This window comes from Aythya ferina, assembly GCF_964211825.1.
Source record: "Aythya ferina genome assembly, chromosome: 12".
NCBI classification, from domain to species: domain Eukaryota; kingdom Metazoa; phylum Chordata; class Aves; order Anseriformes; family Anatidae; genus Aythya; species Aythya ferina.
The window spans coordinates 11,573,673-11,595,636 of record NC_140308.1 but is presented as its reverse complement, the minus strand read 5'-3'; the positions used below and the strand labels follow the sequence as shown (position 1 = coordinate 11,595,636).

Genomic DNA, 21,964 nt, shown 5'->3' with positions numbered 1-21,964 from the left:
AGATTCAGGTGGAAATATGGAATGGGATTTGGCAGCCAGTTGTGCGCATTTGTGGTGGTCCACAGGGACTGCAGGTGTGAGCAGGAAAGGGGTGCTGGTGGTCATGCTGGACCCTACACGACCAAGAGGGAATGTAATTCAGTAAAAGCTGGCATGAAAGAATCCTTTTTCCTCTTGTTCCTAGAAGAGCAGGAATGCAGCGCTTGGGGAGCACCAACCTTTGAGCCTGAGTTGCCTCCAGCAAGCTGTTCTTGTGGCCTGGCCCGTCTGGGCAAACTGCAGAGCAGTCCCAGCGAGACAGTGAGTCTGTCGGGCCCATTCACCTTCTGACAGATGGAAGTTGTTTGTGTTATAATACCTACGTGCACTCCGAGATAGCTGGCGCTTGGAGCGTGCAAGGGACAGATAGCACAGAGACAAACTGGAAGTAGCAGCTGTGGCAGTAACCCTGCCCTGGAGCCGGCACGCTGGGGAAGGAATCCAGTAGCTCCATCATTTCATGGGGGACTTAAGATACATTTTAAGGATTTTTCTTCTCTTAGGCATGACCGTGTAGTGTGTGCTTCATCTCTTCTCCAGGGACAGCTTCATAAACTGCTTGTTGTCTGTGTTCGTTGTTAAATGCTTCAGAGAGGTGTTAAAAAAATGACAAACCCTCACAAACATGCTACTAGCAGAGGAGCTTACTAGCTAGTGCAGCTGTATACGAGGTTTTCTTATGAAAGTATTTTTCCAGGGTTACAGACTTTGATCTGGAAGCTGAGTGTTTCAGAGCCTGCATGGCCGGCAGCTGAGCTGTGTACAGTGTTATTTTTAAATAAGTCACCATTCAAATACTGCTTCCCCATTTGGAAGAGGGTTGATGTCAGTTTTTTTTTCTCCTTCTAGAGAGCTTTGCAAAGCAAATATTTCACCAGGCAGAACGCCCCTCCCCTCAAGGCTGAGGCTGGCATGGGGCCTCATGCTCACACACACACGGATTGGCTCCAGTCTTCACTCAGTTGGAGGTGGAAGGGGTTTAGGGAGAATGGAAGTCATCTACTTGAGTCCAAAATAAGGTTGACTCACTGGCCATGCCTGCGCTATATTCAACTTTTTAACCTGTGAACTTCAAAGGGCTCCAATCTAATTAACAGCAGAACAAAGTGACAATTAGCACTGAAGATGGCACAAGGCTTTCGGTAGCTCAAAGGAACTGCTTGGAGCAGGATTTCTCTCTTTGTGCACTACCACAACCCATCTTCTGTGCAGCAGGGTGAGCTTCTGTCCTGGCAGACCTCCCATACCCCATTGCAGTTTGCAGGGTCACTGCAGTTTCTCCAGGCACACCTTGGCTCAGGCACTGAGTGCTGATGGGGAGGTGGGGGGGACTCTGCCTCCCCCAGGACATTGCAGGTCACCTCCACCCTTGGTGAATCAATCCAGGTGCCACAGGGTCCCACGTTGTTAATGGCACAGGGGCGATCCTGGGGCACAGGGAGCGAAAACATTGAGCGTGGGGTGAGTGGTGCTGCTGGGTCATTGCCTGTGCTGAGGTGCAGAAGCAGCCCCATCGCTTACTGCTGCATCGCTGGGGCTGTGAAAGCTCCTGGAGGAGCAGCCTGTTTGCCATCGGTGTGCCCATCAGGTTTTTTGCTTTTTTTTGGGGCTCCCAGGAGAGCTTGTGGCTTTTGAGAGAACTGTAGCTGAAAAAAAGAAAAAAAAAAGAATTACAGCTGGCCTTAAACCATGGGTAGTGAGGAAGGACCATCACCTGTGAGGCTGCAAACCACACCATGCTGCTCACCTGTCCCCAGTCCCTTGCAGGGACAGTGCCGCCAATATCCTGGTTGCAAAGAGCAAGGGCTGTGGGACCAGGATCTCCCAAGTACCCAAACCGCTGGCCTCTGGGCCTTGGAAGGTGCTCCCAGACCAGGCCAGATGGGAGACACGTTTTTAAATGTCCAAGTTTCTTTATTAACCTGAGTATAACAAATATAACATGTACACAGTATAAAAATGAACATAGAGCATGACAGAGGTACAGGTACAGCAAAGATACATGACCTATACAATGACCAGTTCATTGAATGATAATAATAATAATATATTAAGCATTTCATTGCTTGGAAAAAGCAAGTTTTGATTGTAAAAATTGTATCCTGTTCCACTAAAATTATACAAAGTACATTCAATACTGAAAAGTGACTCAACAGAGCAGGACCAGGGCACGGCTGGCCTCTTGGTGTTACCTCAGGCTGGGACTGTACAAAATGAATCCAGATGCTTCTCTGGGATGAGTTTTAAGAACTTAACAATTAAATTAAAAAGTACAAAACCGTGTGTTTCAGGGAGGGTATTCTTCATTTAAAAGCATGTGGCACATGCGCTCTCGGTGGCACCAACAGACTTCAGCGACATGCAGATGGCGCCGCCGGGCACGGCGCTACGCAGGCTCCGAGTTGATGGGGGGCAGATTTTGGTGCTTGAAGTACTGCACAACTTGTTGGGGCAGCTCTGCCAGCACAGCTTTGGCCAGTGTTTCCTTGGGGGCCTGCAGGCAAAAAGCAAAAAGAAACACCAACATAAGATGGCTACAGGGACTGGGCAAGGGCTTGCCAAGCTCTGCCATGCAGGAGAGGCTTAATACCCCCTTGAAGCTCTGTGACTGTCAGCACTTTGTACACCTGGGAGTATTCTGTGTGCTACGTCTGCTTTCCAGGAGATAATTCTGGCTGCTGCCCCTGCGTGTCTTGCAGCGCTGATTCAGGCGGTTAGTGGCAGTGCGTCTCCATGGGATGTGGGGTTTAGAGCTAGGGCAAAGCAGGCAGCTTGGGAGATGGCAGAACCCGGTGGGAGCGTGCCAAGTGCTCACCCTTTTGCCTCCGGCTGCCCCTTGAATGGCTCCCAAACCTTTCAGCATCTGCTGGGGTTGCCTCACTTCAAAAGGTGAGAACCACACAACAGTTCAGCTTGGAAGGGACCCTTGAAGATCACCCTGTCCGCCCCTCCCTGCCATGGGACATCTCTCACTACCTCAGGCTGACCAAAGACACCCCCCGAAATGTGAGACCAGGCTTCTGCCCCCATCCCCTCATCTGCACAGGGCTCCCACAGCCTCCTGCCAGCAGCACAGGGCAGGGGCACGGACTCACATTGCGGAAATCCCGGAAGGGCACGAACTGGACGATGTCGCGCACGGCCTCCTCGCCCGTGTGGGAGCGCAGCACCCGGCTGTCCCCGTCCAGGAACTCCATGGCAGCAAAGTCGGCGTTGCCCACCCCGACGATGATGATGGACATGGGCAGCTTGGAAGCCTGCACCACGGCGTGGCGCGTCTCGTCCATGTCGCTGATGACCCCGTCCGTGATGATGAGGAGGATGAAGTATTGCTGCGGAGAGGGGAGCAGAGGGTCAGAGCTCAGCGGGGTTGCAGGCAGCCCACGTCAGGGGAACGCATCAACCCGAGGGATTTGGGAGCACTCGCTGCGGGTGTTGCCCCCTTCTAGCAGCACCCAGAAACCTCAGGTGATCCCATTCCCTCTGGATTTTGAAAGACAAAAGCCACACAAAGAAGCACCCCTCCCATAGAAAGATGTGTGGCAGCACTGCCTGCGTGTGCTCCACTGGGAGGTGGCCGCAGCAAGGACCTGGCATGGAGGAGGGAGGGCTCCCTGCAGCGCCTGCTGGTGCAGACCACTGAATCTCACCTAATGTGATCTAAGCATCCATAATCTAATTGAACCTCCTGCTGGAGGTCTCACTGACTCATTTACTCTACTTAGCGATGGAAAAAGCTCCAACTTTTGCAGAGCTTCGGTGTCACAAGTCCTGACACAAGTCCGACTGGCAGATGCAGTCTCTTCCTCCCCATGCCCAGTTTGCTGCTGTGCCCTGCAGAGCTGGGGGAGCAGACGGATGGACAGACAGTCCTGCTGGACACAGCACAGCAAGTCTGCAGCACAAGGACCCCTGAGAAGGCTCCTCCATCTCCTCCCCCTCAGGGGAAAGTAATGGTTCAATTTTGGCACATTACACATCTTGCGTGTGGTGGAGAAATGAGGAAAAACAAGCACTTAGGAGCATTAAAGCTCTTTGTTCCTCTCCTCATTCTTTCCATTTCCTCTGAAAACCACCAGTGACGACGTCCTAGAAAAGCAGAAGAAACACAGTCCAAAGCCCATTTTCTTGTTTTTTTCTCCAGCCCACATCTTGTCTCCCGAAATTTTCCCTAAGTGCTTTCTTCCCTCAACGCTCTCTTGTGCTACAGCAAGCACGATGCTCCAAGCACAAATGAGGGTGGGTTTGTGGCATTGCTTCTGATTTGTGTGTGCCACAGCAGCAGGACCAGCTCCCTGCCCCCAGCATCACAGGCTGGGGGTGCCAGCTGGACACTGGACATGTCCTGGGAAGCAGGGATCTGAAACAGGGCAAAAATTCAGCTGGGGGAAAAATGAAATGTTTTCTAGGGGAAGATTTATACAGGAATGAAGTATCTGGATTCCAGAACTAGCATCAATGCATTTTTTTGGTATTAAATGCCAGCATTTTCTCATACTCCTGGCCAGCACTGGTCGCCACTGGAAGCAGGACAAGCAGCTGGGCCTGACCCTGTTTGTGAACCTGAATGGGAGAAAGTAAAATTTAAAAGACAGACACTGATAATGGGCAAAAATCCAGCTTATTCCATCCTTCCTCCTCCTGCTTTTTTGTCTGAGTAAATCAGTGCAAATTTGGCCTCTGAGCATGGTCAAAGAATAAAACAAGAAAGCTCTCTCTCTCTCTGATTCTCTTTTTGTGTGTGTGTGTGAAATCCATAATAGGATCAGAGAAAAGCACACTAGAAAGTATGCAGGAAAAGAGGGAACAGAGCTCACCAAATGTTTCTCACTGCATATTTCAGAGGCTAAGGAGATGATGCTGGGGATCATCTTAAAAGCCCGGAGGTTCTGCAGCAGAGCGAGCTGGCTGGGGAGCATCTTCACAAGCAAGGCCCCAGCAGGCACTGCACTGGAGCATCGTCTGGACGCACTCCAGATGAATTATGACAATATCAGAATAACCCACTAGGGAGCAGAAAATCAGCCTGTCCAGAAAGACCACATTAGGTGAGAGCAGGAGGACAAAGCGTGCAGATCCCGGTGAGGGCCCACTCACTGTGCCTCCTGCCTGGCCACCACGCAGAAGACAACCTCGTGGTGGCTCACCAGCCCACGGGAGGTCTTTGCGGGGCTGCTGTCCCCATTGTCCCCACGCCATGGGGCTGCTGCTGGCACCGCCGAGGGTGGTGCTGCTGCACACAGCTGAGACCAGCTGGATGAGGAGAAGGCCCCCGGGGGAGCAAGGTCCCTGATCAATCACGCTTTGTGCTTCCAAAAAAGAGCCGTCTCCAGCCTCTGACGGAGCTGTTACTTTGGTGCACATTATTTAAAATCTCCCTTGATTAAACTATTAGTGCCAGCGGAGGGGTGCAATTTGCATATGATTAGTGCCTCGGCTCGCTGCGAGGCCTGTGGGCTTCTCCCTCCCCCACTGACACAAGCAGAGAAAATGAACGCTGAGGAGCCACCTGGATGTGTACTGAATTCAACCCAATTTGGACCTTCCCACCGCAAGTGCCGGGCATGGACGTGGGGACTGGCAGCCCACGGCCTTCCCGGGAGGAGGTCTCAAAGGGGGGCAGATGGAAAAGGAGGTGTTAGGATGAGGGAGGGGGTGGTGGGCAGCAAGAGCACCCCCTCGAAACAGCAGCAGCAGGAAGTGGCTTCCTTTAATGAAGAAAGCAAACAAAAAAAAGAGACAATAGGGTAGCAATGCCTTGTGTCTGGAGCTGGGAAGAGCAACGGCACAGAAGGCAAGGCAGAAGAATGAGCCCTCTCGGAGAGGCTGCGTTCAGGAAAGCTTTCAACCCCAGCCAGCTCTGTCTGCACACAGGACGATGCCCCAGCTGAGCTGGCTCTGAGCAAAACCCGGCTCCCCATGGAAGGCTCCTCAGCCACCAGTGGCAGGCCAGAGCCCCCGGCAGGAGGTCTCCAAACCACAACCCCGCTGCAGCCTCTGCCTCCTAACACCGCGCTGCTGCCGCCTCGCAGCCTGGTAGGAGGGGGCCCCTGTGCTAACGAGCATATTTTTGACATATGGATGCAAGCAGTCTGCTGGGCTAATTAACTGCAACTTCAAGGCCCGACGAGCGGCTGGAGTGGCCGCGCGGGAACCCCAGCCCTGGCTCGGAGCCCACGGTTTTTCCAACTGGTGTGAAAAGCAGCGATAAAAGCGAGCCACCCAACGTCATCCAAGTGGGAAAAGCACAAAGGTCTCCTCCCAGGACAAGGCTGGGATTTGGCTGCAGAATAAAGATAACACCCTATGGCATGGCACGGCTCGGGCAAGCTGTCTGTGGGCTGGTCGTGCTGTGTTTCCTCCCAGAGAGGAAACCCTGGGGCTGGTGCTCTCCTTGGTTTGCCATCCTGGGTGTGCACCACCAGATCTCCCCAGATCTCCTCACAGAGCAGGGGGAGGTGTTTTATCCAAGAGGATCTTCCTCCCGCCAATTGCTTGTGTTGAAGCAACATAAGCCAAAGGTTTGAGGACACTCTCTGAACCTCAGCCCGGTTGCTCTTGTTTCCCGTCTGCACTACGTCAGCACCACCCACCACCAACCTAATCCCCTCGTGGTCCCCACGACAGTCCTGTCAGTGCCACACCACACAAAAGCCCGATTTTGGAACCTGCTCCAAGGTCCCAGCCTTGCCACTTCTCACATGGGAGCTGCTCCACGCCTCTGAATGTTCTGGCCACCTCTCTTTCTACCATTTCCAAGGCTCCCGGATCCTTTCTGAGACAAGGGGACCAACATTTCACACTGAGCTCAGGACATTTGTATCAATCCGAGGGCTGCCCACCTCATGGCATTTCCCTCCCTTGTCTCAGTTCTCTCCCCAGTAATTTCTGATTTTCTACAGCTGCAGTTCTGTTGACTGTTAAAGACTTTTTGCATTGTTTTTTTTTCCTAAGAAGCATCTGCAACAACTCGACATTGTCTGTCTGAAGTGACAACAGCCAGCTGAGAGCCCACGGCTGGGCTTCACAGACAGGGTTAGTTTTAACTTTCCTTCAAGTCCTTTCCATTCACCAGCATGGGGCAAAGAAACAGCAGATGCATGTCAGCCACGAGGGGTGGGGAGCTCTTCCCACAATTGTTCGCAGGCAGCTTTCATCCCGGCTCCCCTAAATAGTCTGGTCTCGCAAGCCAGCTTTGTCTGCCGAACTTGTCATGTCGCTGGGGAAGGAAGATCAGCTGTGACACCACAGCAGCCAGGAGATGCTCAGGCAGACACAACCCACCACCCTCCTGGCTGTTCCTCCCACCTGGCAACACGTTGGAGTTGTTAAACCTGAGCAAGGCACTTTCTCCTACAAATTGCCAGGGCTGAGCCTGGCTCTGTACCACCTCTCCCACAGCCTTGTGGCTTTCCTGCAGCCTCAACTCTCCTGACGTGAAAGCAGGGGACAGGAACACACCACGGGGTCAGCCACCCCGCAGTCCCAAAGGCGAGGGCAGTGCCTGGCCTGGGCACTGCTGTGGTGGCAGCAGAACAGCAGAGAGCACAGAGCAGTGCTGCTGGCCGCGGGGTCTGGGTGGGTTAAATCCTCTGCTGGGTCCTCTCCACCTGGCACTTCAGCCACCTGGCAGCGCTCGGGACACCAAACCCTAGGACTGGCTTTGAAATGCTGGCCCAAGGCGGCCACGCAACGCGGCAGCGTGAGAAAATCCGGATTTATGGACTTACGGACGCAGCCTCCTGCTGGGTTGCCTGAGCTGCAAACCGGGCCACGTGGTTGACGATGGGGGAGAAGTTGGTGGGTCCGTAGAAGCGGATGTGCGGCAGGCAGGCCGAGTATGCTTGGACAATGCCCTCCACGCCTGCAGGGAAAACAGAGAAGCCAGACGTCACAACACACAACAGTCCAGGCCAGCCACAAGCCTAATACCAAACTCCAAGCATGCCAGGCTAGTAGGACCGTGGGGGTTGAACTTAGAAATATTTTTTCCCCAAAACTCATCCAGCTCATCAAGTGTCATCTCTCTCTCCTCAAATGAGGAGAGAGCTTTGCTCCTCAGTAGCAGATCCTCAGACCTTCTCTTATAAGAGAGGCCTTGTTTCTGCAAAAAAACTCAAAATCAGGCAAAAAGGAGGAGCAAAAAGCAACTTGGGGTCTCTGAGCATAACCAAAAGCAGGCAGACACAGGGCAGAGGAGGTAGTGCAGAAGCTGAAATGCCCCAGAACCACCCTCAGAGCACCCAAGCTGTGTTTGGAAAGCACCACTCAGACCTGCAAGTCATCAGAGACTCTTTTGCTGTCCTACCTGGAAGTCGTGACATGGCACCAGCCCATTTTCAGGTGCTGTGCTATGACACCAGACCGAGTGCTGATGCATGATTTACGCATTGTTCCCACATCCTTTCAGCCCTGACTCCACAACTGCCTGCATGCTAGCAAGTTGCCTGCCCATCATGTGGGCAGCTGGGTGGTGTCTGGCCACATCACTCCTCCCTTCCTGGCCTCAGTTTCCCCAGAAAATAATCTCCTGAAAAGGTGCATCTGTGTGTAACTAAACAAATGAGCAATCCTGCGATTAATCAGCCGATAATCAATTATTTGGGAAGGAATCGTCACTGTCAGAGCTGCATGACTGTGGCCTCTGCACCCTGTAATAAATCAGGTCAAACAGAAAGCCTCACAGCTACTGGAGAGCGATTTAATGAAGCAAATACAGCAGATAAGCAGCTGCTCATAACAAGCCTTCATAACCTAGTGACTAGTGAATGAGTCTGGAAGCTGACTGAGCTCCAGTTTTGCTGGGGTGAAGCAGAGGTCAACCCGGACAGCTTTCGCAGTTCATGGTAGCCCTTACCATTTATGATCTGAGCAACAATTTCACAATGACTACGATCAGCTTGCAGTTGCTAAATGAGATACAGAAGCGTTAAGTCCGAATTCCCCATCTGCTAAACAGCCCTTGTGTTTCTCACGGGCTTGCTGTAGGAGCAGACGGCTGGTAGGACACATCAGACAGCAGAACGAAGGCGTATTTTTACGCTGTCTGAATCCAGTTGCATTTTACCCTGGGACCTCCTACACACCCCCAAATTTTCTCTGCTTTCTGTTGAGTGCACCCTTATTACTTGCTCTGCTTCACCGTTAGAGGCTGTCTCTGAACAGACCTCGAAAAACTCCTGAGACACGTTACCAGAGAAATGCAGAGGAAAGGCAGAAGACGCTGAAGGCACATAAAGGGCTGGCAGGTGCTCACCTGAACAGAACGGGTTGGTGGGATTGAAGTTAATGGCAAACTCGTGGGATACCTGTGGAGAAGAAAAGACCTGAATTAACACGGTGATGAGCACAGAACAGGATGCTCTCTGCCAGTTTAGCCAACGCAGCAGTCACACAGGTGCTGCAGACGTGGTAGTTCATCCCGAGGGGCCAGCAATGCTTCCCAGCCCTTTGCAACACAACCAGGAGCAGAGCAGATGAACGTGGTCAGGACTGAGTAATATCTGAGGACGGACTGGTTCCTGTGAGCCTCCACACCCCCATCGTGGATCCACCTCAGATTATCCCATCAGTTCCTTTACAGCTGTGACAGCAGGTTTCTCCGCTTGGCTTCCCCGCTGGCTGCTCACTGTTCACTAGGAAAAATGACTTCATCCTATTGCATGTTATAAAATCTCAATTAACATCACAGGCAACCCCAGTTCTGGCAGCAACCTGGCTCTCCACCTCCTGGCAAGTGACACGGCAGAGTGGGAGGGAGGACCTTTTGCCCTGCACTGAAGAAGAGCCCTACAAACTGCTCGTTTGGCCTCTGAATGCAGGAGTGGCACCTTTCAGGTGCTGCCAGTGCCCTGCCCCTCATCCTGTGCAGGTGCCAGCCCTGCCAGCAGAACCTCCTGCCTCTTTCCCTGTGCCCACCCCAGCACTCAGGCAGCCGCAGAGCAAGCTGGCTTGAAGACCTGAGTGGCACATCAGCTGCAGTGACAAAGCCAGCAGATGCCCAGCTTCATGACCTGGGTTGTCACAGGGGTGAAAGGCAGCACAGGAGAGGTGACAGGAACACACGGGAGAGGTGACGTGAACACAGCAAGGCCCAGCACAGACTGGGTTGGTTTTCATCGGCCATGAAACCATCCTTTGTCTAATGCAGGTGCGAGAGCCTCCAGGTTTTCCATCACCTCCTCCCAAGCTGAGGGAGATGCTCTTAGGAGGAGGTCCTGCGGGACACTGGTGACAGCAGATAGCCCAGCACACCCTGGCTTGGTGCATCAGCCCAGCCAGAGGAACCAAACAGCAGCACTGACTGGAAATCATGGAGCCCTCCGTGGAAAGAGCCTGCAGACAGAAACCACAAAAAAAAATGGGGAATGGTCACTTTGAACCCATCGCTGCCACCAAAGACAAGCGTGGTTCAGTGACTGAGGTGCAAAAGAGGCTCAGGACTCCTGAGCTCCAGCAGAAACCTTGCCGGGGTTGGTGTGGGTCAGCTGTTTGCTTGGGGAAGAATCATCAGATCAGGGGGTTTAGGCATTCCTCACGCTGCTACCACCTGCATTTCAGGCACATTAAGGAGTGAACGGACTCTCAGCAGCACCGAGGACACAGCTCCTTCTTTCAGCACCTCTGGACGTTGAAGGCATGATTTGGTATTTCAGCCTGCTGGCTCAAGGACTCCCAAACAAAAAGCTCTCACTCTGTTCGTGCTGGAGTTACAAAACAAGGATTATTTTCTTCCTCTCACAAGGGTGGTGGTTTGTTGAGGTTCTCAGCCAGGGGATTGCTTCAGGACATGCGTACTCATAACGCTGGCAGAATGAATGTCCTCTACAGCACCGTGTGAAGCCCAAGTCCTCCCGAGACTGGAAAGCAGCACGCATCTGATTCAGACTTTCCAATTATACTGGGCATTGTGTTGAAAGCAGCAGAAACTATTTTTGCAAGGCACCACGGGGTGGGAAACAACAAACAAACAAAAGTAGGTCAGACTAAAACTCTTCTGCGCTGCAAAGCTGATGAGCTGCCGTACCAGCCAATGTTAACAGCCTGCTTGGGTATCTCCATGCCTGTTGAGCAGAACCAGCAACACTCCCATTCATGCCAATAAGTAACTCGAGTGCTAGAGACATGTTCTCAAATGCATGACTTGTTTTTCACACACCATTTCTGGTGGAAGCCTTAATTTTGGGCAATATGTCCTACTTCAGATTTGTGGATTTTCAGTTATAAAGGGCCCACTGTATTTTTTTTAGAAGACATTCAAAATTCTGTCATATAGGTATTTATAGACCAGGTAAGCAAAAAATATTTCCATGTTTTGCAACTGAAAAAGAGGGTTTTCTCTTTCTCTTAAGCACCAACGAAATGGTTTGGAGCTGCTTTCCTCACTTTTTGCTGCATTATCTACAGAGCAGACTCCCTGCACGGCAGAAATGTTTCCAAACCTCCTCTGGAGTTGTTACAGATTATATATATCTCTGCTAGAAAATTCAACAAGACGGCTTGAAAACAACAACCCCCCCCACCCAAAAAACTCATTCCCTATTCAGCTCAATACTTCGTAGGCTAGTTCCTGCGGATCACAATTAAACACATACAGAGCCCACAGGTCACCAACAACAGGGGGACCTTTCCCAACAGGAAGAAACTCTTTGCAGCAGCTCCAAAGGGTGAGATGTGCACCTGCAGCCCAGCTGTGCCCTCTTCTGCTCCATCTTTTCTCACCAGGAACCGCGGATGTGCCCAAGCCCAGGCAGGAGGAGAACAGGGCAGCCGGTGGGGCTCTGATTTTAAGCATCAGCCCCTCCAGGGCCTCCTTGCCTTTGCCTCATCCCACAGCAACCAAAACCCATCTGCTTCCTTCTCCTGCTTCCTACTGGGAAATTGCTCGAGGCTCTTTACAGAGCTGTTACATTGCAAGATGTTCTTTGACATTTCCAACGAGACTTTTGTGTGCAAAATATCTCACTCCGACCGGTTCTTTGAAAGCATTTGGCAGTGCCATGGCAACAAGAGCGCAACGGGAACAAAGCGCGATTTATACGACTCTTATCTCTAATGATCTTCCCCATTTTTACCCTCGCCTGTTGTGTACAGCGCCCGTCGGTCAGCACGGCCGAGTTGCACCCGCTGCCAGGACAAGGTGCTGCGACCCCGGGGGATCAGCTGCAGAGCTCCCACCGAGTGCTTGCCGAACACCAATCTTGTGTTTCAACAAGAGCAGCAATTTGGGCTTCGATGGTACCCCATGAGCCTCATCTGCCAAAATCCCCAAATGTGTGAGTTTACCCCTGGGACACATGCCCCAGACAAGGCAGTGGGGACGGAGCAGGGCCAAGAGGGGAGGCACGTGGGGCCCAGAGGCTGAATGAGCCAGGGACTGGAGGGACGGGCACTGGGGAGGCCGTCCCCAACACAAGGCAGGTAAATGTTGTCCCCGAGCCAAGCTGCTGGGGCGGCTGTGCCTGGCCCCGGTGCCGACAGCCTCCACTGCGAATGTGAGACGGGTTCCTGACGGGACAGACAATTTCCAGGCTCACAGGCTCACAGGCAGCAACCAGGAGTCCCTGCGGGGCACAGGCCTGCTCTCCCTGCCTTGCTCAGGGTCCTTCCCCCTGCCTTACAGCTTCACCTAATGCCCCAGGCCCTGCTCATGCCCAGGGCTGCAGCCCAGCAGCGCAGTTTCCACCCAGCAGGATGCTTGGTGGGATGACCGACCCATTCCCCCTGCACACTGCAGCCTAGGTTGCCAGGCTCCTTCCAGCCCGGCTGCGTTTTCCATTTCCATTTCTCCCCACAAACAATAAATCCCCAGTTGACAGCTGACAACTGTTGTTCCTTGGAAGCTGCTCACCAAGATTTTCCCGCAGAAACTGGTGAAATGACAGACCAGAGGCATTTCACGGCCGAGGGGGATGAATCAGCTCCAGTTTGTGCAGGGAAGGATGGCCTCTCGTGAGTGGCAACCAGTAACAGCTCCCGCTTGAGTTGCAGGGCTTTGGGCTGCTGGGAGATCCGAGAGCCTGGGTTGAGATGGTGAAAACACGAGAACTGGGATCTGCCCTGCGGTCACAGCCAGCCGAGGGTGCGAAGAAAGGTGGTGGTTGGGTGGGAGCCACCGTGCTGGTGGCTGTGATGAGAGGTGCTGGACCGGTGCTGTGGGGCCTCTGCATGGATTAAAAATGACCCCGGCAATGGTCCTTCTCTCTGGGGAAGATGTGGGATGCAGGAGCAGGAGGTGTTGAGCAGGCCTGAGGGGGAAAACATCCCCAGCCCCAAAGGCCGGCAGCGCAGAGCTCCCCTCTGCCCAGCTGCTTGTGATGTACGTGCCCTGCTCTGCCCAGCCCAGAGCAGTGCTCCCCTCCTGCCGCAAAGGAGACAAAAAAAAAGGCTCTTGGATCAACCCCAGCACTGCACCACGAGCTGGGGACTTCTCAGCAATAAGCAGAAGTAACATGCACCAAGAGCAGTCAAAAGACCCAGCCGGTAGGGGAAACACTGCTGTGTCCCAGAGCAGCTTCTCAGCTGCGTTGTGGGAAAACCAAGGCCGTACATCACACCTCAGGAAGCTGGAGCTGCCCAAAGCCACCCCTCCGTGTGCCCCACTGCACCCAGCACCCCATGAAGTACCAGGGCTCTGCAGTGCGAAGCGCTCTGCAGACACGAAGGAGAGGATGAGTGGGCTCTGGGGCTGAAGAAAGGTGTTGGGAAAGTGTCAGAGGAAAGGAACTCCCCACAGAGGGGGTCAGCGGTGGCTCTGGGCACCTTCTGCCAGCAAAATGATCAACAGCTGACTGCCCGCCAGTGCCAGGGAGCTGCTGCCTTAGCTCCAGCCTGGCTCGGAGGGCCTGGCTGCCTGTGCTCCATCCCTGCCTCACTGCCCACCTGCGCTGCCACATCTCTCCCTGAGAGCCTGAGTGCACCCTGTGCCCTGCTGCTGCTCCGGCTCTGCTGCTTCCCTCAGGACAAACATGTTTCAAACACGTGGATTGCTGTTGCACGTTACCTTCCAGTCCGGTGGGAGCTGGGCACCGAATCCCAGAGCAGGAAACATTTTGTCTCTGAAAAGAGAAGAAGAAAACACTGGCGGACACGTGCACAAAGGATGCTCGCGCGGCTTCTGCTGAAGGCACGCTCCTCTGCAAACCAACAGCCTCCCCATCCCGCCAGCTCCAGTGAAAGCACCCGCTGTGCAGCCAACTCTGGAGGCTAAAAATGTGGCTGGGACAAAGCAGCAGCCAGCAGCAAATGTCAGCGAGCTGGGGACATCTGCCTTTGTGCTAACACAGCGGGTGAGTGGTCACCAGCCGCACCGAGCGGAGGATGCGCCGCGGCTGCTTGAACATCATCATGCTCGACAGTGGTGATGGGGAGAGAGGAGAAACTGTCCTTACATGCTCTCCTCCTCACAGCATCTGCATCTCGATGTGTGAGACAATTTTCTCTTAAGGAGCTTTTCAAAAGCAAGGCAATATTTACGCCTGCTTTGGGGGTGGGAAGTCAAGCCATGGAAGCAGGTGAAAAGCTGCTGGTTCCCTTTGGGGAACCAGGGAAATGTATGGAAAACAAGAGGGGAGCCCAAAGGGCACAGTGCTTACGAGTCGTAGTCCTGGATGATCTGCCCGACAGCCCAGATAGCTGACAGGTATTCGTTTGTTCCCATGGGGTTGATATAGTGCAAAGAGGAGGGGTCTCGCGGGTTCCCGTTGGAGGCTGTGAAGTCAATCCCAACCTGAGGTGCGAGAGAAGCACAGACCAGCCTCTGTTACTGGTCACCACTACACACACAGCTACTGATTCTCTACTGCAAATGGACCGTGTGAGGTTCAGACACAGCCCCATCACGACCCAAACCTCAAACTTCAGAAAGTTTAACAAAATTCAGCTCTTCTGTAAAAGAAATACCCGGGTAGACAAAGCAATCCACTGTGATACCTGATCTTTTCACCATCGAGCATCCCAGACAAGGTGTCCCAGAGCAGCTCCTGCTCCTGAAGCAAGCCTCCACCATTTCTGGGGCTCATGCCTGGGACTGTCATTGCCCATCTCCTGGGCACTAAGCTCAGGGAACAAGTAGCCCCATGGACACCGAAGTGGCCAGGGCTGCCTGGGATTTGTTGGATCTCAAAGCAACCCTGAGGGGGACTTTCCCTGCAGCTGCTGTACACGGTGCTTCCCCTGGGTGCAATGCAGGCTGAGATGCTGCTTTGTCAGCAAAGCACTCGTATTTCTCCCTCCTCCATGCTATTTAAAGACATATGTAGGAATGCGTATCCGAGATCTCGGATCCAGTTAAATCTGGTCAAATGTGGTGAGGTAACGAGCCACCAGATTTGAAATGACTTGGAGGAAAGAGCGAGGAAGAGACAAGCAGACGGTGTAACTGCATTTGCCTTGTTTGTAGAGCAAATAGGAAAAAAAAAAAAAAATAACCATGGTGGCTAAATTGAGCTCAGGGGATTTGCACTGGATTTTGCTCCGTATCTGTAACGAGAGAGGGAAGACTCAGCTCCTGGGCTTGCAGCCGCGGACGGCTGGGTCCAAGCCAGGGCTGGGGAAGATGAGACATCTCCTTCGGTACTGGGGCAGCTGCTGCTCTGCTTGTGGGGCTGGGAATGGTCCCAGCAGCCACTGCCCTCCCTGTGCTCGTCCCAGCAGGATGGAGGCAGAGGAACATGAAAAAAAGCCTGGTAAAACCTGACTTCTTCAGCAGGCACGTTAGAGTCACAGCTCACTGCCCTAACACCTGCCCTGGTGCAGCTGGAGGAATGAAAAGTGCTGCTTTCAATAAAACAGAGAGCAAGAGGGAAACTGAGGCACTTCCTGACACCAGCTGCCTTCCCAAACGGCAAGGGTGCATGCAGCAGCTTTGTCCCTGCCGGTGTACCAGGACCTCACTGCATGCACTGCTCAACACGTCAAAACCCACCCAGGAGAGCAAAGATTGAACCAGATGCCTTGGAAAGGGGAGAAACCCAGTGCCCCCGTTACCAGCAGATCTTAAAACAGGGAGGGGCAATTTCAGCATTCAGACTAATTTACGCAAGAGCTCTGTGCTACCAATAAACTTAATGATTTTCCCTTTCTATTCACTCTTCAGCACGGAGACCTCAGTTCACAGCAGCAGAATGGCACATAAAGAGCTCTCACACTTGTTCCTGTTTCTATGGCAACTCTTCCTCCTCCTCCTCCTCTCCCCACCATGTTTTGAGACAAGACAACAAAATAAAAATTGAAATTACTGTGCGTGCCCAGAGCACTCTGGATACTGAATCAGGAAAGTTTTCAGAAATTAGAAAGCTACTGGGGGAAAAAAAAAAAAAAAACAAGAGCACTTTTGTTTTGTGGTGGTTTCACTTGGGGTTGTAACGTCCTCATTTAATTACTCCTGACAAACCGTCGTGGTTCCAGATCAAGTGAGGGTGGAACTCAAAAAAAAAAAAAAATAAAAAATAAAGACACAGTGTCTCGCTAACAGCCCAAAGCCTCTGAGCAGGGTTCAAAATATGGAGACCTTGCTCAAAAATCTGGATGCTAGTTAAAACCAGTAATGGGGAAATATGTTGGTACAACTTGGTGAGAACTTTGTAGGACTCTGATCTTCAGCAATATTCCTGAGCACCAGCAGGCCGTGATGCACCTTGAGCATCGTGGTACCCCAAAGCCACATGGCTTAACAGTGAAACGAGGCAGCTCGTCCTTGCTGTGAAACCACAGCCAGCCAAGCCAGCAGGATTCGGCTCTGTGGTTCGCCTGGCTCAAGGGCAGCTTCCTGTGCGCGTTATTTCACGCCTGCCTTGGCAGAACCTCCTGCAGCACCTCCCTTCACAGTTTTGACCATGACCTATTTGTTACCACTACTGGAAAAAGAGCAGCAGAAGTCCTTACAGTGAACATCAGCTGACAGCCTCCCAGGATATAGTCTAGGAAGGAGAAATCTCTGGTTATCTGAAAGAAAGCAAAAAGAAGCGTGTTTCAGCAATCCTCACCATTGCAGGAAAAAGACTTGACCCGGCACAAGAGACAGAGCACAGGTGTGCAAATTGTGCTCTAAGGGGAGAGAAGCCCAAGTAGAAAGAAAATTGCCCTTTTGTTCATGCTCTGTAAGATGCACGCTTGGAAATGCAAGAGGACTGGAAACAGCAGGGATGGGGGAACTCAGTGCAATATAAAGTCCCTGCCAAGGAGCAGAATGAAATATCCCAGCGTTGTGCTCACCTTGCAGGACTTGACAATGATGATCCCAGAGTTCTTGTAATTCTTCTTCTTCTTTTGCTTTTTCGGGTTAATGCACTCTAGTTCTAGCTGTAAGACACGAGATGGATGCTGGTGTGAAAGCAGTGCTGGGCTGTCCCAGGTGGACGCAAATCCTACATGATGGTGATGCTGCAAACCACCTGCCGTTCTGCAGCGGCCACATCCTGCCAGGCTCCTTCCCTCCGTGCGTTTCAAAGTGCTCACATGAATGAGCTACAGTGAGCTGCTGCTTTTTAGTAAAGAAAACCAAGGCACAGGATCCCTGTGGGAAGGGGATTTTCCTTTCTGGGGGTGGGTTAACAGCAGCAACAACCACTCTAAGGAGGGAGTCACCTGCAGCACGGGCAGAGAGGAGCCGTCACCCAAAGCCCAGCACTGCGTGTCTTAGGAGTCCTTTGGGGAAGGAAAGGAAAGGAAAATGTGTGCACAGGGACAGAAGTAGGTGAGCCCCCAACATCTGACATCCACAGCAACTGCCCCACCGGTGCCTGTCGCAGAGGAACCCCTGCAGCCCCCGCAGCCAGGGCCCAGAGAAGGGACGGGCTCCAAGCAGGTGCTGGGTGTCTTCAGCACCGGGGCAGGTGCCCTGGATCTGTCCTTCTCCATCTGCCCTCAGCGTGTACGGAGATTCATGGCAGTGATGAATGGAGCCTGGATGTAACCACCAAACCCCAGCACCACAGGCAGGCCAGGGACTGCCACCATGCAGGGGAATGTGTGACCAGCGAAGGGATGGGACTGCAAGGGATGGGGAGAGAAGAAGCACTGCTGGGCAGCTTCCAGCCAGTCGGGAAAAGCAGACGGAGCCTCTTACAAACAGGCTCAAAACTCAGCTGCCTGATGCACTGCAGCTCCGGCAGCATGTATAAATAAAGGCATATTTGGCTGAGTATTTCAGCCATCTCATGTCGCAGCATAGGTCAAATACCAGCATGCCCAAGAAAAAAAAACAACAAGAACTAACATTAACAAAACAAACAAACAAAAAAAAACCCTCTAGGGCAGAAATCAAGTAACTGAATGCTGCTGACAAGCCTACAGTAGGAGCGGCACCAGCTGACAGGGGAAGTGGCCAGGCCCTGGGGGATTCAGTAGAGCAGGAGACCTCAGCCTGGAGAGTGGGTCTGAAAGAAGCTGACAATGCGCACACTGCAAACAGCATTTTTCCCTCCATATCTCAGAGCTGAGAATTCATGGCTCCCTGCAATTCATTCAACTCCCTACAATAAATACAGGAATTTTGCTGCTGCCTTTTGACCACAGCATCATCCCACTATTGGAGGTCCTCAGCCACCAACCGTCTGTCCTGGAGTCAGCCACAGCCTGCAACCGGCCTGGGGCTACAGCAGCTTGGAGCCAGAGGCATTTTCCAGGCACAACAAGGGGAAAACTACGAAGACAAAAAAGCCTTGACGCAGGAGAGGTGATAGCTACTGTTTGATGCAGCCTGCCCTGGCCACCATCGGCAGAAATAGAGGGAGGGTACGGCAGCGGAGGGGACGCGAGCTCTCGTCTTATTCCCATCTGCAAACGTGCAGTGCTTTGTCTGCAGCAAGAGCATCTCTCTGCTCCTGTTTCCATATTTACCCCCATCAGTGTGGCCAGATGAAAGGATGAGACAGCTCACAAGGAGCCGCTTCGGGGAGAAGGGGTGCTGGAGTGCGGTACCCAGTGCTGATGAGCAGTGGCTGCTTGCTTTGGAAGCAGCTTCCTCTGCCAGAGGCCCTGGCAGCTCAGCCCAGCACAGCAGCGTCAGCAGGGGCGCAGATGGAGTGGGGATGGAGGGCGCCTGGCCTTTCCCCACGCAGCCTTCATCGCTGCCCAGATGCTGCCCCCGGAGGCACTGGGAGTTACACAAGAGAGGCAGCAACAGCCGAGCCACCCAAGGGGAAGAGGCAGAGAGAAAGAGCTCGTCCCCACGTCCCCAGCTGCACCCACGCCACACGCTTGGGCACGTGCACAGAGGCACGGCGGCACAAGCACACAGCAAGGAGAGCTTAACTCTGCTGTGACCAGCGTCTCCCAGGGTCCAATGGAGAGAAAAGATTTTATTGCTAGGCTGCAGGTTGCACATACAGTGAAAAAACGGCTCCCAAATCCTCTCAAATTCAAAAACGGGCTCTGGCTCCATCAGCTCGTGTGGTCTCGGACAGGACACTTCATGCCTTTGTGCCTCAGTGTCCCAGCCGTTACTTTTCCCAGAAAACTAATTAACTTTTCTAATTATACTGTGCGTTATTTTACATATACCTACTTCCCAGCCAAGACCTCCTATTTCTGTAGTCCTAGCTACGACTGCAGTGGAAAACACCGTCTATTCAGAAGCCTGCATGACATGCCTTGAATCAGGTGGCATCTGCAGAGGCTGTTGGCCAACATTTCACCGGGAAGATGGAGACAGCTTTTTGCCACAAAACCCCTGGCAGCTGTCCCTGCCTCCTGGGGCCAGGCTGTCCCTGCAGCAGACAAAATCTCCCCTGCACAGTGTGCAGTGCTGCTAAGGCAGGAACCCCCTCTCACTCTGGCCCCCCAAATCACAGGGCATCCCCCAAGCCACAGATGCTGCTTCAGGTATCTCAGATTTTCAGACAAGACTGCCTTCATGCTCTGTAACTCAGATAGCTCAGCTACAACAGTGGCCTGAGTTATTCATGGTGTCGGTGGGAGAATAAATAGGTTTCTCCACTCCTCTGAGCCTCCCTGGACCCCAGAACAGGCTGACAGTCTCGGTGCAAGCAGCAAAATCTACCTCCAAGGAGCTGCCCCTCTGCTGTCGCTGCCTTGTTCTGCCCATAAAATGTGATGGCACTTACTGGAAAGGCATCCTGGGCTTCGCACATCCTGGCCACTGAGGTCTGAAACTCCCCGATGAAGTCATGTCCCCCATCGCTGTCGTAGTCGTAACACATGACCTGCGGCAGAAGGAGCACGAGCCAGCCTCAGACACAGTAAATACACCCCTGCTACGAGGGCACGGAGTCCCTCTGCTCTGCCCACGGGCTGGCATCCTCTTCCTCTGTGCTGCGGCACAAGACAGCCACAGCCCTCCAATGTTCTCACCTCCGCAGGGACATTTGAGGTTCCCTCCTCCCCCGCTTTGGAGACCTCCAACTGAGATTTTTTCGGTTTTGTTTTTGGGGTTTTGTTGCTTTTGTTGTTGTTATTGTTCTTTTAATAAGCAACCCATGGGGTTTTAGACATTTAACAATGGATCCCATCATGACACATGCCAAAAATGCAGCCATTACCTTTATCAGCTTCTCCACGTCCCCATCACAGAGTGACACTAAAGGCACAGTGAACGGCTTCCAGACGGGGTCCAGCGTGTACTTGATCACCTGCAGGGTGGGGATGGAGGGATGTGGTTACAGTGAGTGAAACAGGAGACAGGCAAAAAGCAGGAGACATTCCCAAGAGACCCTGACTCTGTCCCAGATGAGCTGCAGAAAGCCACATCTCAAACTTTAGAACCGGTGGGCTTCTAAACCTGACTCCACATCCCTCACCCCAGCCATTGCTGACTGTTGGTTGCCACCACTGCACCCATCCAGGGTCTGCCCACCGAGGAGACAGAGCAGTGGGACAGCACAGCTGGCCAGGAAAGCTGAACGGCCCTTGGCACGCCTGGATCTTGCCTCCTCTCTGTCACATCTGCTGCCTGAGCTGGAGAAATGGAATTGATGCTTTTTGACATTTACTAAGAGAATGCAACTGCTCGGTGGAAACCGGGCGTGCTAGCAAACTGCATGTGCTGTAGACATCAGAGATGCTTCAAGGGCACGTGAAAAGTCACCTTCACAAAGGTGCCTTGCTCAAAAAGAAAGATTCATGTGAATCTCAGGGGCACAAAGCTCAGAGGTGCCCAGAAATACAGGCTTGGCAAAGACTTTTCAGGACAGCAGTTCTCACTGAAGCACCAGCAGCAATATTTGCACCATGAAGCTGTTTTAATACATTTTTAATAGGGAAAAGCGAGGAACATGAATTGTAACAACTGCAAGGGTGGAAGAGACGGGCAGGTGATTTATACACTGTGATCCAAGTCAGATGCCTGATGAAGAGGTGCAAAGGCCACTACTATGATGGAAAAACCCTCCAGCCCCTTCCTCTCCCAAGACATGCCTTTGCACAGGCTGTACTCAACACCTCATCTCCTTGCTCTGCAGGGCTGTGCCCACAGTACAGTATTGCAGAGGCAGCCTGGCTCAAAGGAAAAGGGGGAAAAAAAAAAAAAAAGGAAGACCACAGAGCAACCCTGCTCTGTGCCAAAGCACACATGGGGGTAGCTGGAGCAGGGGACCTGCCTGTACAGGACCTTGTTGCTCTGCAGCTGGAGCTAAGGAGGCACAGGGACATGCGTCAGGCAGAGACAAGGCGATGCCAGGCTCCTTGCTGAGGCATGTGTTTGTGTTATGGAACAAACACACAGCCCCAGTATGCCAGACACATGCAGGAAGCTTTGCCAGCAGGTGAGAGCAGCCCTCTGCTCTCTCCAAAGCCTTCAGGTTTCTGCTCAACCAGGTGAGGAGCAGGTCTGTCCCTGCTGCTGCAGGACAGAGATAGCAAATAACCACGCAGGGCTTGCAACAGGCTTTTATTTTACAGGCAGACTGGGAAAAAACCTGACACTGCGAGCACAGTTTAGTAGAGAATTTGTAAACACCTCCTCCAG

General features: G+C 52.7%; 1 protein-coding gene across 3 annotated transcripts in view; it reads right to left on the bottom strand.

The window, feature by feature from the left end:
- Positions 1–1,932: 1,932 nt before the first annotated feature.
- The window catches only part of CPNE2 (copine 2), a 55,794-nt gene continuing 35,762 nt past the window's right edge, over positions 1,933–21,964 (bottom strand). For all 3 annotated transcript variants that reach the window (XM_084533917.1, XM_084533918.1, XM_084533919.1), the window contains exons 7-16: positions 20,541–20,630; positions 20,106–20,204; positions 17,254–17,340; positions 16,924–16,983; positions 14,634–14,767; positions 14,042–14,096; positions 9,296–9,347; positions 7,770–7,903; positions 3,135–3,371; positions 1,933–2,533 (exon numbers count right to left, since the gene is read on the bottom strand). In XM_084533917.1, coding sequence (XP_084390043.1) covers positions 2,426–2,533; positions 3,135–3,371; positions 7,770–7,903; positions 9,296–9,347; positions 14,042–14,096; positions 14,634–14,767; positions 16,924–16,983; positions 17,254–17,340; positions 20,106–20,204; positions 20,541–20,630 — 1,056 coding nt within the window. In that variant the 3' untranslated portion in view covers positions 1,933–2,425. The remainder of the gene's footprint in view (positions 2,534–3,134; positions 3,372–7,769; positions 7,904–9,295; positions 9,348–14,041; positions 14,097–14,633; positions 14,768–16,923; positions 16,984–17,253; positions 17,341–20,105; positions 20,205–20,540; positions 20,631–21,964) is intronic.